General features: G+C 47.3%; 1 protein-coding gene across 4 annotated transcripts in view; it reads left to right on the top strand.

Annotated features, from left to right (window-relative positions):
* The window catches only part of MYH11 (myosin heavy chain 11), a 113,599-nt gene that overhangs the window by 10,374 nt on the left and 88,278 nt on the right, over positions 1-14,947 (top strand). For all 4 annotated transcript variants that reach the window (XM_026520264.4, XM_026520263.4, XM_026520265.4 and 1 more), the window contains exon 2: positions 6,134-6,495. In XM_026520264.4, coding sequence (XP_026376049.1) covers positions 6,151-6,495 — 345 coding nt within the window. In that variant the 5' untranslated portion in view covers positions 6,134-6,150. The remainder of the gene's footprint in view (positions 1-6,133; positions 6,496-14,947) is intronic.

Below are 14,947 nucleotides of genomic sequence, written 5' to 3'. Positions count from 1 at the left end.
TGTTGGACTTTTTCACTGTGAAAATATTCCAGTGTATGCACCAATAGAGAGAATGCTAGGACACACCCCCCTGGCACCTGCCACTCCCCTTTGGTAATGATCAAACCTGCTGGTCTTCATGGATCTTCACCTACCGTTTTTCCTCTGGGTCTCGAAGCCCCTTCTAGTTCACAGGTTCTTCTTTTTCTGTGCTTTGTTAAAGGAATGGAGTCATTTGTCCTATGCCATCCCACCTGTGGACTTTGTTACAACCCTGCCCCCCCCCGCCCCCCTGCCTTAACAGGGTTCACCATGTTCCCTGTGCCCTTCATTTCCTGAATGTTAGACCCAGAGGCTTTGTCAGCTTTGAGCCCCCGCCCCCCGCCCTCCCCTTTTCCTTTCTGGAAGAATATTTCCTTGATGCTAGTGGCACTTTGTATGGGTCCCCATCTGGAAGCACATCACATCTGATTGACTCTTTATTGCAATATTAAGGTTAATGAGCATAATGGGTGACCTCATCCTGATGCACGCAGGGTAAAGCTCTCCATCCACTTCTCATCTAACACTGTGGATCGGGAAGTGTGGACCCAGACCCACATCCTCAGCGTCACCTGGGAACTTGTTAGAAATGCAGACCCTGGGGCTCATCCCAGCCCTGCTGATTCAGAAGCTCTGGGATGGACCCAGGCATCTGTGACTTCACAACCCCCCAGGGCAGGCTGGTGGTCCTGGTCTCATGGTTTTAGCAACTACCTACGGTCACTGTCAGGGCCCATTATTTTATTAGGGGTTCTGGAACCGCTACATTCTAGTTTTGTTGTTTGTTCTACATTTGTTAACTGAAATTCTTCCAAGTAGAGGGAGTGTTCTTTCACAACAGTTAAAAGTGAGGTTGCGGGAGGGATGCAGGAAATGTGCAGGAAATGCGGGAAATGTGGTCGTTAAACTCAAGTTTGTGTGCAATTCCTTATTTCACTTTTTTGAGTGACGAAGTGATTATTCAGGTTTAGGGAATAATTTGCTCATTTTTCAATCTTCTTAAAAATGCACAATTAGAGGGGTGCCTGGGTGGCTCAGTTGGGTAAGCAGCCAACTTTTGATTTCGGCTCAGGTCGGGGTCTGATTGACCCCTGAGTTGGGCTCCGCACTCAGCAGGGAGTTGGAACCTGCTTGAGATTCCCTCCCTCTCCTTCTGCCCCTCCCCCTGCTTGTATGTTCTTGCGTGCGCTCTCTTTCTAAAATAAATAAATATTTTTTAAAAACGAGCTGCTAGATCAGGACTCTTGGAAGAAATAACTGCCCCCTCTGAACATATCAGTTTCTGGCTTTTCTTATTGTTATTTTCGCTCAGAAAAGAGAGAAGTGGCTGTATTTTGCTTTGCAAAGTCTGCGTCTCACGAGTTGCCCGTTCCTGGGATGTGGGGCTACTCTGTCTCCATGGGATTTGGGGTCCAAGCGTGGGTTCAAAGGAGTTGTGAATTCTTCGCTGCTGAAGTAGGGTTGGCAACCACACAGTGTGTCCTGGTGACCACCCATCCTAGCTCAGCCTGCGCCTCAGTTCCTGGGGGCACCGCAGCAGTGGGTGGGGGAGGAGAGATGGGGCAGGTGGGGGGAGCCAGCTGGCAGCACATGTTTCGGGGCAGAGGCAAGCTCCTGCAGGTCTGGTCTGGAACAGGCTGCCAGGCTGACCAGACAGAGCCTGGAGTCTCAGCACCGGCCTCATGGACACATCTAGACAGTAGGATGAAGACTGTCTCTCATGGGCTCCTCCGGTTGAGAGGACATTTAATGACTTAAAATTTTACATAAAGCCTTTTCTCTGCCAATTACTTAGTGACCTTGAGGAATGATCTGTATCGGAAGGCAGAATCAATGTTTTGCTTCCCCTCCGCTCATCGTTACCTGTTTTCAAAACAATGTCTGGGTTGCCCAGCATCTTACAGGGATGGCCTTTGAAATTTATGTTAATCATCGTGCCTCATGGGTTTAACATACTCCTCTTTCCATTCTCATACTTCTTTTTCTTTTTTTTTTTAGATTTTATTTATTTATTTGAGAGAGAGCGTGCCTGCGCACAAGCGGGGGTGGGGCAGAAGGGGAGGGAGAAGCAGACTCCCCGCTGAGCAGGGAGCCTGATGCTGTCCTCCATCCCAGGACCTGGAGATCATGACCTCCGCCGAACATAGATGCTTAACCAACTGAGCCACCCAGGTGCCCGTTATAGTTACTTTTCTTACGGATGTTCAAACTCACTTGTATTGGACCAGATAGAACCAAGTTTAATATTTTAATATATAGTGTTCTAGACTTTAAAAAAAAATCTCTACACCCAACATGGGGCTCGAACTCACAACCCCAAGATCAAGAGTCACATGCTCCACTGACTGAGCCAGCCAGGCACCCATTTTCTAGACTTTTAAAAATGTATATATAGGGTCCTTGGTGGCTCAGTTGGTTAAGCAACTGCCTTCGTCTCAGGTCATGATCCTGGAGTCCTGGGATCAAGTCCTACATCAGGGCTCCCTGCTCAGTGGGGAGTCTGCTTCTCCCTCTGACCCTCCCCCCCTCATGCTCTCTCTCTCTCTCTCATTCTCTCTCTCTCAAATAAATAAATAAAAATCTAAAAAAGAAAAAAAATGTATATACATATAAAATTACAAGAAAGATTTTGTTCTAAATATTTCAATCAGCTTTATTGAGGTATCATCTACATACAGTAAAACTCAGCAATTTTTAAAAAATTCATTGGCTTTTAAGTGTACAGCCCAGTGGGTTTCGATGAATGTGTATGGTTGTATAACCACCATAATCAGAATATAGAACATTTCATCACCCTGAAGGTTCCTTTGTGCCTCTCAGCGGTCAGTTCCCCTCTCTGCCCCTAGCAGCTCATTACTGATCTGCTTTCTGTCCTGATGGTTTTGCCTTTTCTAGACTTGCATATCAGTGAAGTAATAGAGCCTTTTGGGTCTGGCTTCTTTGGTCTAGCATAATGCTTTTAAGATTTGTCTATTTGTTTTCCCTGAGCATTCTATTTATACATAATTGTAATTTAGAAATACATCATAAGGAGTGCCTGGGTGCCTTAGTCATTAAGCGTCTACCTTCGGCTCAGGGCGTGATCCCGGAGTCCTGGGATCCAGCCCCACATCCGGCTCCTCTGCTGGGAGCCTGCTTCTTCCTCTCCCACTCCCCCTGCCTATGTTCCCTCTCTCGCTGGCTGTCTCTCTCTCTGTCAAATAAATAAATAAAATCTTTAAAAAAAAAAAAAAAGAAATACATCGTAAGTATCTTTGCATGTAGTATGATTCCCTTTATATGAAATGTCTAGAAAAGAGGAACCTATAGAGACAGACAATAGATTAGTGGGTGCCAGTGGGGTTGGAATGATGCAGACCAGCACAAAGGAACCCTTTTTGGGGTGATGGGAACATTCCAAATTTTGTCGTAGAGATACATGGACAACTCCGTAAATTTGCTAAAACTCACTGAATTGTACATTTACAAATGAAATGATTTTATGGCATGTAAATGACCCTTTGATAAATATGTTAAAAGAAAAGGGAGACATTTTCGCGTAAAGAAAAGTTCACACCGTGAAAATTCAGGGGAATTACCCCATTCTAATGAATGGATGTCCCAGTTAAGAAGGTATCACTGAAAGCCATCTAGATGGCTTGTAGATTTGCTGTTCCACATAGCATTGCAACCCACATTGTGATGCGTCTGCCAGCCCTTGTCTGTTTCCTTAGGCTAAATTCCTAGAAATGCAAATGCAGGGAGCGCCTGGGTGGCTCAGTTGGTTAAGCATCTGATTTCAGTTCAGCTGATGATCTTGGGGTCCTGGGATTGAGGGCCGCATCAGGCTCCTGGGGTGGGGTGTCTGCTTGTCCTTCTCCCTCAGCCCCTCACCCTGCTTGTGCTCTCTTTCTCTCTCTCAAGTAAATAAAATCTTTAAAAAAAAATGCACTTGCAGGTCAAGCATTTGCATAGATTTTAAGGTTTTCCATCCATAAGTGTGGTGTGTGCTGAGGCCCACCCCCTACAACTCGACAACACTGATTATGACCAATAGTTTTCATCTCAGCCAAGCTGATAGGGGAAAATCAACATCTCATTGCTTTAACTCATTTACTGGTGAGGTTGAGCATCTTTTTCTCATGTGCATCGGCCATTTGAAGGTCTTCATAAAAAATATATATATATATATTTGTTGATCATAAATTTGACAAAAATTATAAAACTACAAATATGATAAAAAATAGATAATTGAAAGTATATCCCTGTTCATAGTAGCATTACTCACAGTAGCTAAAACACGGACGCAACTCAGGTATCTATCAGCAAATGAAGGGGTACGCAAAATGTGGTATATACGTACGGTGGAATATTATTCAGCCTTGAAGAAGAAGGAGATTCTGACACATTTGACAGCCTGGATGAATCTTGAGGACACGATGCTAAGAGAACAAGCTAGTCACAAAAAGACAAATACAATACGATACCACTTGTATGGGTACTTAGAGCAGTCAGGTTCATAGAGGCAGAAAGTAGAGGGTGGGCGCCCGGCGTTGGGGGAAGGGGAGTGGGGAGTTAGTGTTTAATGGAGTCAGAGTTTCGGTTCTGTAGGATGTAAAAAGTTCTCAAGGTGAATGGTGGTGATTGTCGCACAACATATGGATGCACCTAATGCCACCGAACTATACACTTACAAATGGTCGAGAGCAAATTTTATGTATCTTTTACTGCAATAAAAAGATTGGGGGAAAAATGATAGAAAGCAAAAATCCCTAGGGTTGCCTGGGTGGCACAGTCGGTTAAGCATCCAACTCTTCATTTCTGCTCAGGTCATGATCTCAGGGTCATGAGATCAAGCCTCGTGTCAGGCTCTGCACTCAGCAGAGAGTCTACTTGGAATCTTCTTCCTCTCTCCCTCTTTCCCTCCCCCCCTCAAACCCCCACTTGTGCTCTCTCCAAAAAAAAAAGAAAAAGAAAGAAAGAAATATCCCGTCATAAATGTATTCAAGTGGGTATTTCTCCAATTTTTTGCCTTTTTTCTAAATTTTTTTATTTGAAATATTTAGAAATATTTAGAAATAAATATACATAATAAATATATAAATAATAAAATAAAATATTTATTTTATTTAAAAATTTAAATTATTCTAAATATTTTAAAATAAAAAGGGGGCATTATACCTACTGTTTACGTTCTCCTTTCTATTTTTTTAAAAGTTTTATTGACCTATAATTCACATGCTATACAATTCACTCATTTAAATCGTACAGTTAAATGTTTTTTCTGCATATTCACAAAGCTATGCATCTACAGCTACAATAAATTCTAGAACATTTCCATTACTTCCAAAAAGAAGCCCTATACCCTTCTCAGCTGTCACCCCTCCGCCTCCGGCAACCACTCATCTACTTTAATCTCTATGGATCTGTGTGTTCTGGACGTTTTATGTAAATGGGATCATACAGTATGTGGCCCTTTGTGACTGGATTCTTTCACCTGGCACAATTTTATTGGGATTCATTCATGCCGTAGCATGTATCCGTACTTTGTTCCTTTTTCAGGCTGGATAATATTCCATTGTATGGAGAGACCACATTTTATTTACTCATTCCCTCTGTTCATGGACACTTCAGTTATTTCCACATTTTAGCCATTGTAACACTTCCATGAACATTCACTTCAAGTTTTTCTGGGGATGTGTATTTTCATTTCTTTGGGGTTCATGCCTAGGAACGGCATTGTTCATGATCACATGATAACTCTGTGTTTAACTGTTTGAAGATCGCTCCTGTTTTATTTTTTCGGTAAACAACAAGACTTGGGTATCTTCCTATGTCAACGCACGTAGATCTTACTCTTGCTTCATAACCCTTGGCATTTTCTTGTGTGAAAATACCATGGTTTATGTCTCCAGTACCATGATGATGGACAATAGGCAATGATGCAGATCCTTTCCTGAGGGGCTTTGGGTTGTTTCCATTCTTTGACCACATAAACAATACTGCAGGGAACATCCCTGTACTTTGTGGAATATTTCTGCAGACTTCATTCCTAGGCATGGGAGGTGAGGGATTCGACTGTCTGTAGGGCTCTGTTCTGGCTGGATGCTGATGCTGTCCCTTTATTCCACAGGGGACCAACCAGGCACCATGGCACAGAAGAGCCAGCTCAGTGATGATGAGAAGTTCCTCTTTGTGGACAAAAACTTCGTCAACAGCCCAGTGGCCCAGGCTGACTGGGCTGCCAAGAAGCTGGTTTGGGTCCCTTCAGAGAAGCAAGGCTTCGAGGCCGCCAGCATCAAGGAGGAGAAAGGCGATGAGGTGATTGTCGAGCTGGTGGAGAACGGCAAGAAGGTCACGGTTGGCAAAGATGACATCCAGAAGATGAACCCACCCAAATTCTCCAAGGTGGAGGACATGGCCGAGCTGACGTGCCTCAACGAAGCCTCTGTACTGCACAACCTAAGGGAGAGATACTTCTCAGGACTCATCTACGTGAGTATCTGGGGGGACAGCCAGGCACTTCTCCGAGGCCTCCAGCACCCCTAAGGGAAGGAAGAACTTTCGAGATGTGTTTGGGATACAGGTTGGGAGGATGAACGTTTCAACTGAGGGAGGCCACGTGGTGAGATAGAATCATTCCAACTTGGTTCACACCTCAGTGCTGCCCCACCTAGTTCTGTGGCATCGAACAAACCCTTTCACCTACTGAAGCCTCAGTGTTGCTATTCGTGAAATGGGAATAACCACCCTCCCCCACACAAAGGAGGAGCAAAGATGCCATGTGATTGTCTATGCAGAGTGCCAAGGTGCCTGGTAGGTGCTTAGTAGACTTCCCTGAAGTCGTTTCTGCTCTTCCTTCATCTTGGAAATAAAGAGGGGCTCATAATCTCTTGGGAAGGCTGGATCCCCTGGGCAGCCAGCTGGGGAGGAGACAGGAGGATCTGGCTAGGCTTTGTGGAGGTCTTCCCGGTTGCAAATGGGAATTCCTCGATTGGAGCCGGGATGCCTCTGGGTCTCCTGTGCAGAGCAGAGCTGCACTGTCCACGATGGTGGCCACCGGCCACATGTGGCTAATGACATTTAGACGTAAGCGAATTAGAAATCAAAATTCGTTTCTTCGGTTACACCGGCCAATGTCAAGTGCTCACCAGCCCGTGAGGCTAATGGCGGCCGTACTGGGCAGTACGGGATAGGACACTAGCATCGCTGCTGGAGGCTCTGAGGGTGACGATGTGACTTGGGGTGCACAGGTTCCTTGTGGGTTTGGACCAACTCCCCAGAACAAGAGGGACACAGGTGGCCGCCTGGTGTCAAGCTGCTGGCGAGGGGGTCCTCCAGCTCAGCCTTTGTCTATTTGCCCCTCAGAAAGGGTGTGCTAATCCCTCGGGCGAGTTACCTAATTTCTCTGAAATTTCTTTGTCTTCTCTGTGAAGTGAGCAGAAGATTAGTACCAACCTCACAGAGTGGGTTACTCTCAAAAGAAAGCACTTGGCACGCCTCTGGGCACATGGTCAGCTCTCAGAATGCTGGTGTTACTACTGGTTATGTCGTTGTTTCGGTCTTTTTTCTGGCATCCTTTGCAAATTTGTGAAAACGGTCCCTCCCTTCCATCCTTAAGCCCTCTGGCTCAGCCCCTTCAGTGTTGCCACGTGAAAATTACCAAAAAAAAAAAAAAAAATCCCTTGTCATCTATAAAAATGCTCTGCAGATTTTATTTCCTAATTAGGAAAATAAGTCACGTTTATTACAGAAGGTTTGGCAAATTCAGAAAAGCACAGCAAACACAAAAAAATCATTCCTCCCCCAAAGGTAACAGCTGATAAAATGGTGCATTCTTGGGCTCTTGCTTTGTGAGAATGGTGGATGTTTACATATTTACAAGTCTGCGCACATAGCTGGCTCGCTCTTTTTTTCTGTCTATGAGTCATCGCCGAGCATTCCCACATTTCCATTATAACCCCCCACCATGCCCTTCAGCGGCTATTGTCATCTATCCTGTGGAGGGATCATAACTGATTACCCATTCTTCATATGGATAGTTCAGAGGGCCTAAGAGTCGCTTTTATTTTTTTTAAGATTTTATTTATTTATTTGTCAGACAGAGCGAGCACAAGCAGGGGAACTGCAGGCAGAGGGAGAAGCAGGCTCCCCGCTGAACAAGGAGCCTGATGTGGGACTTGATCCCAGGACTCTGGGATCACGACCTGAGCTGAAGGCAGACGCTTCACCGACTGAGCCACCCAGGCGTCCCAACAGTAGCTTTTTTTAAGAGCCAAGAGGGAACAGGGGAGCAACCTGAAATTATCGAATACCTCCTCTAGCCCCTGTCGTGTACCTTGACACATCTTACCTCATGTAATCGACACAATGCCCATGGAATAAGTATACTGTCCCATTTCACAGGTGAGCAAGCTGATCTCAGAGAGCTAAAGCCTATCCTTAACTTCCCTAACTATGCAGGGAAAGTCCCCTTTGTCTGAGGCACTCCTTGCATGGAAATCCTATGGACTTGGAGCTGTCTGCAGAGGACCGGCTCTTCTAAGGAGGCCAGGCTGCAGGGAGCTGGGAGGGAGATGGAGCTCTTCCAGGCCTCCCATCTCAGATGTGTTCTCTCCCTCGGAGAGGTCAAGGACGGGCCTGTGTATAAATCTCACCTGCTGTCCTCTCACATAGCATTTGAGCCCCAAATAGAAATCAGAAAAAAAAAAAAAAAATGAAGGGCATATGAAGGTCCCGAGACCCAGAATATCTAATCTGACAGCAGATTAAAAAATGAATCAAAGCTTCAAATTCCTGCTGTGCTTCTCTAGACAGATTAGAAGAAAAGCCTTTCAGCCTTGTGACCCTGTGCCTACTCGGATCTCGTTCCTTTCTGGTCAGTTTAATCACTTGAATAGAACCCGTTGTCCATGATGGAGGAGATAGAGAAGGAAGTGGGGGAAGGGAAGCACAGTACATGACCTCGGGAGACACAGGTCGGTGGCAGGTGACGCTGAGGCAGCCAGGGTGCCCGATTTCGCCTTTGCTAATGAAGAGAACTTCCCCCTCCATTCTGCAAAGTGCAACTCAGATGAAGACCCTTGTCCTCTTGGTTCTAGAAGAGTCTATGGATGCCACTGGGTCCTGTGTCCTTATCCTTGAAATGCAGGTTCTTGCCTTACCTGTTTATGGCACACATGGCACACGTGTGTGACTCTGAGTCCCCGTCCACACTTCTCTGCCCTTCTGGACGCTGGGTTCTCTCTGCCAGGATCTTAGCACCAGCACTCAGCAGTTGGCTCCATCCTTACTGTTTGGCGGGGGGATGAGACAAGGGTTTCAGGCAGCGGACACTCAATAAAGTGTGGGCCTTGCCTATACTGGGTACCGTCCTAAATTCTTCCCGCCCCATTTTGTCCTTTACACCACCGTTGAGAGCAAAGCAGATCTCCCACCCTACACGTGACCTGTCCCAGGCAGAGAGCTGACGTGACTTGCCTGGGAAGGGACCTGGGCCAGACTCTGCCTGTCCAGTAGACTGCTCCAGGCTCTCCCGCTGAGAGTACAACACCCAGCCCTTGCCCTGAGGCTGCTTTCTAATGAAGGGAGGATAGGAAGGAAGATAAGACTCACTTGAGCCAGATGCAAATAAAGGACCTAGATTCCAACATGTGGAATGGATAACGAAAATGTGATGTGTCCATACAATAGACCATCATTCAGCCTTAAGAAAGGAAATCTTGCCATTGGTGACCACATCGGTGAAGCCGGGGGACAAGATACTGAGTGAAATAGGGCTGGCACAGAAGGACGAACCATCCAGGTTCCGCTCACGGGAGGCATTGAAAATCGTCATTCTCAGAATCAGAGCGTGGAATGGTGGCTGGGGGGTAGGGGGGGTGGGGTGCGGGCGTTCGGAGCTGGGGGAGAGGTAAATAGGAAGGTGTCCAACAGCTACAGAGTTTCGGTCGTGCAGATGAGTATGTTCCAGAGATTTGTGGCTACAGTTAACAGTACCGTGTGGTACACTTAAAAAGTGGTTAAGAGGGTAGACCACAACTGTGTTAAGTGTTCTCACCAAAAAACGTGTTTTTTCCCCCCTAAACGTGTTCTATACTCAGTGCCCACAAATGGGCACTGAGGAGTTTGTCAGCCTCCAAGGATTTAAGGACAAGTTCGGGTATAAGTACATTTTTTTCTGGGCAGGGGTCTTCGATTTCATTAGACTCTCAAAGGAGCTTCCGTAGCCCCACAACAGTGATGGTAACTGCTGTTCATTTAAAACTCCTGGGTTATGAGCTCCCACCAAGACATTAGTATGGCGACTACTGTTCTTCTCTTTGTGTAAGAGAGAGACACTGTTTTTCAGTCTCATTTTTGCAGATAAAGTGGGGCTTGGAAAACTTACGTAACTTGATGAGCAACAGCTGGGTCTTGAACCCTGAAAAGCTGGCCCTGGGACCAGCGCTTTGAACAGCTGCTCATTTAATCCTTCCAAGGATCCTATGAGACAGAGGCTGTTACCCCATTTCAGAGACCAGGGCCCTGAGGCTCAGCTGTGCTCAGTCCTACTGGTGTAAGTGGGCAGAGCTGGGATCCAGGCGAGGTTCATTTGCCTCCAGGACCGGAGTGATTGACTACCTGTGGGTGGTAAAGGGCCCTGGGGTAACTGGACCCTTGAGCTGGAGTGATGGCTGTGGGCTGGGGCAGGTGGGGATGGTGCCCCAGGTGCCGTTAGCTTGGAGCTGGGCAGCCTTTAAGTGCACAGAAGGAAGAAGTCCAACTTTGTAATTAGGATGTCTTGAGTACCTACTAAGTTGTTAGCTGTTAGCCCAGAGTGAGTGATTTTTTTTAAATTGAGTTAATTTGACATATCACTTCTCCCTATCCATGCCCCCCCAAAAAAGAGAAGAAAAGACAAGAAAATCTCAGTTTCTGGCATGCTTGGAAAAGCAGAGGAGCTGGTACCTACCCCTGGGCCCAGGTTGTTAGGTTACCATCCTGTTAGACGGGGTATGGGCAGTTTCTCCATAGGTCTCACTGCTCCCTTTTGTCTCCCAGATCCTGGGGCTGAGTGTTGTTGGTTGTTGTTACTACACCTGCTTTTTCTTCAGACCTGGCCCACTTCACTCATCTCTAACCTGCTTGATCCCCGTCAACAGTGGGACTTTCCATTGCCGTGCCAAGGCCCTGGGGTTAGGAGCATGATCCAGAGCAAAGGTAGATGGACTCTCCTATTTATTGGGTTTCCTGGCCCAAATTCCCCACCCATGAACCCCAAAGAATCTTTTCCTCGTTCTGAGTTCACTGTTCTGAGAAGCCTGGGGGGGTAAGGAGAGGCCTTCCTTCCAAACCTGAGCGGGTGACCATATTTTTTGTCTTAGACACTTGGCCCAGGGACCTGAAGGAATATCTGCCCAGGGATGCTGAGAATGGGCTCTGAGCAGAGGCCTCCTGAGCGCCAGAGGGTCCTGGAGGGTAGAAAAAAAGTATATATAACCGCTCCGGGTCTCGGAAGGTAGAAAACACAGCTGCCAGCTGCCCGATATTGAGCCCCGTGACCTCACTGTTTAGATCTTTCAAATTGTTATTCCTCCAAAGAAGGTTTTCAGTAACACAAGGCTGTCCATGCAAAGACCACAAGAAAATATTTGAAAATAAGAAGCATACATCATGTCTTGTGGCTTCTTCTTGTATTTGTTATTAACTATCTGGCCAGATATAGAACGTTGTTTTGAATAGGTAATACAGGCAAATATTAAATAGTATATCAGGATGTTCAAAATTTTGTCCTTTCATCCCCATTCCTCATCTTCCCGTTCCCTTCCATAGAGAAGGCGTGAGCATGTGTCTTACATAGGTTTCCAGAAATATTTTATACCTATACAGGCAAACATATGCATATTTGTATATATATGCATGTATATACATGTATAAATGTACTCTTTTTTTTTTTTTTAAAGATTTTATTTATTCATTCTACAGAGATAGAGACAGCCAGCGAGAGAGGGAACACAAGCATGGGGAGTAGGAGAGGAAGAAGCAGGCTCATAGCAGAGGAGCCTGATGTGGGGCTTGATCCCATAACGCCGGGATCACGCCCTGGGCCGAAGGCAGACGCTTAACCGCTGTGCCACCCAGGCGCCCCTAAATGTACTCTTTTTAAAAAATTTTTTACTTGAGAGAGAGTAGAGCAAGAGAGAGCATGAGCTGGGGTGAGGGGCAGAAGGAGAGGGAGAAGCAGGCACTCTGCTGAGCAGGGAGCCAGATGTGGGACTCAATCCCAGGACCCTGGGATCATGACCTGAGCCGAAGGCAGACGTTTAACCGACTAAGCCACCCAGGCGCCCCTAATGTACTCTTTTTAATGCAGTGTGTGTAATTACTAAGCTGCTCCCCCATTGATGGGTATTTAGGTTGTTTCTAGTCTTTTTTACCTTTAAAATTAAGGCTAAAGTAAATTGCATTCTTGGTGGACTCTGTCTTTAGGATAGGATGTTCCGAAAGCCATGACATCGCACTACAACCTGGTAAAGAAGGTACATCTCTCCATCATTTTTTAAAAAGATTTTATTTATTTATTTGAAAGAGCATGTGCACATAAACCAGGAGCGGGGCAGAGGGACAAGCCGACTCCCTGCTGAGCACAGAGTCTTACATGGGACTTGATCCCAGGACCCTGAGATCATGACCTGAGCCAAAGGCAGATACTTCACCCACTGAGCCACCCAGGTGCCCCTTGCCATCATTTTATAGATGCAGAAGAAGAGGCTCAGTGGTTTGGCCACTCCCACAAATCACGCAGGTCATGGAGAAGGGCCAAGCTAAGGTTCTGCCCTGGGCTGTGTGACTTAAAGCCTGCGTTCCTTCCACCTTCGCCCGCTGGTGCCTGCGAGGAGGAGGCCGTGGGAGCGATCTCCAGCTCAGGGCTCTGTGGCTGACCATATAAAGTGTCAGGGAAAAACTAGAGTCACTTCCTAATACGGTCACAAGAGGGAAACCCTGGGCCTGTGGCTGGGACCTGCTGGTGGCCTCAGGGCATGTGGCCCTGAGATGCTGCCGGGGACACAGGAGGTGGGCGTAGTGAAACCTCTGAACTTGACCTGCTGGAGAGGGGCGTGTGGGGGACAGGGAGGCAGAAACACCACCCACTGCAGGGGTCTTGGTCTGGAGAGATGAACCGAGGTTAAACAGCAGACCTCAGACCTGTGGATTCTGAAGCCCAGCCACCCTGCGTGGGGCATGCTGCTGCCTGCCCAGCTCTTCCTCTTGGCTCGCGGTGCCCTGGGAAGATGTGCTGAACCGAGCAGAGATTCAGATCTGCCTGGAAGCTCGGATTAAGGGCTTCCCGGGGGCTTATCACCAGGAGCTGGTCTGGGCAGACAGGAGTAAAGTGATACTTCCTAGAAAGCTGGAGAAGGAATTGGGAGAGCTGGGGCGTTCGTTCTTTCTTTTATTCATTGTATTCAGCAAGTATTTGCTGAGTGTCTGCCTTGTGCATGGCCCTGTACTGGGCTGGCGATACCGCGTTGGCAGCTTGCAGTCCAGGGGGTGACCTTGAGGATGAGCCCTGAAAGAGGAGGTGGAAATGGCTCTGAGAAGATGGAGGGGAGACATAGGAGCAATGGTGCACGTGAAGATTCCAAGCTGGCGAAGTTGTTGTCATTGTGAAATAAAGGGAGCAGGGTAGAGACACTAATATTTATTGAGCACCTACTATATACCACGCACTCTGTTAAATGCTTCGTGAACATTATCTCACAGCAAGCCTATGAAGGATCTGCTATTACACACCTTTGTTTTTCAGTGGAGGAAAATAGGCTCAGAGAGGTCAAGAGACTCGTCCAGGGTCACACAGGCAGGAAGTAGCAGAATGAGGGTTCAAACCAAGTCCTCGATTCTGGACCCTTAACCACTGCCCTTCATTGCCTCCAGGTCAAGGGCTTGGTAAGAAGGTGGTTTGGGCTGTAAATGACACCTATATTCTAACAAGGGTGTGGCGGTTGGCAGGGGGCACAGCCAGGGGGATCTGGAAGTGGAGTTAAGGCCTGAAGGAGAGGTAAGACTTGGCTGACCTTCATTCAAACGACTGATCGTTATTTGGACACTTACTCTGGGGAGGCCCCGTGCTAGGCACGAGGACACAGATGAACAAGACACAGAGCCTTTGTCACCAGGTCCGCAGACATCTACAAGCACCTACTGTGTGCCGGCCCAGGGCAAAGCCCTAGGTCACAGAGATGAAGGCATTGCAAGCCCTGTTTCAGGGAATCTTTGTAATTAACGTACCCCTCAGGTCTTTGTTGGGCAAGCATTTAGTGAGCACCTACTGTATGCCACGGCCTGTGTACAGACTGGAGAGGAGGAAGAGGGTGCTTCCGCCCTCAGGGCACTTGCACTGGTGTTGGCAGGATGGTGGGAGGGGACTGGACAGTCAGATGGGGGAGGGGGCCCCCGGGCCGACAGAAGACCCATCAGGCTGAGTGCGGGTCCTGGCCCCTGCCTGCCTCTGCGGAAGCCAATCCCTTCACCCTTGCTTGTCTCCTCCTGTATGATCCAGAAATACCAAACTGCTTGCAGTTTCCCCGCGGGTGCGCACTCGCCCCCCTGCCTTCCGTGCCTTCGGTACCTCCCCAGCAGGCTAACACCTCCTTGTCTTTTAAGATTCAGGGCAGGGACCACCTCCCCACTGGAAGTTTCCCTGACTGACCCCCATTGTGGATTAGAGCCCTCTCTTCCTTGCTCCCCTCATTCCCTGAGCTCCATCCTTGTTCTAGGGACATTATTTTTAAATATCCTTGTCCCCTCTCCAATCTGTGGGTTCTCAGAAGGCAGGAGTCACCAATGATTTATTTATCTCCAGCATCTAGCACAAACCCGGTATACAGTAGGTGCTCAATAAATGGCTGATGGATGTTTAGACAGGTCTGTGTTGACCTCATTTCCTGCTTTTTTGGGGAATGCT

Source organism: Ursus arctos, unplaced genomic scaffold (assembly GCF_023065955.2).
Source record: "Ursus arctos isolate Adak ecotype North America unplaced genomic scaffold, UrsArc2.0 scaffold_2, whole genome shotgun sequence".
Classification (NCBI taxonomy): Eukaryota; Metazoa; Chordata; class Mammalia; order Carnivora; family Ursidae; genus Ursus; species Ursus arctos.
Note: the sequence above shows the minus strand (reverse complement) of the source record. Positions and strands in the feature narration are given on the sequence as shown.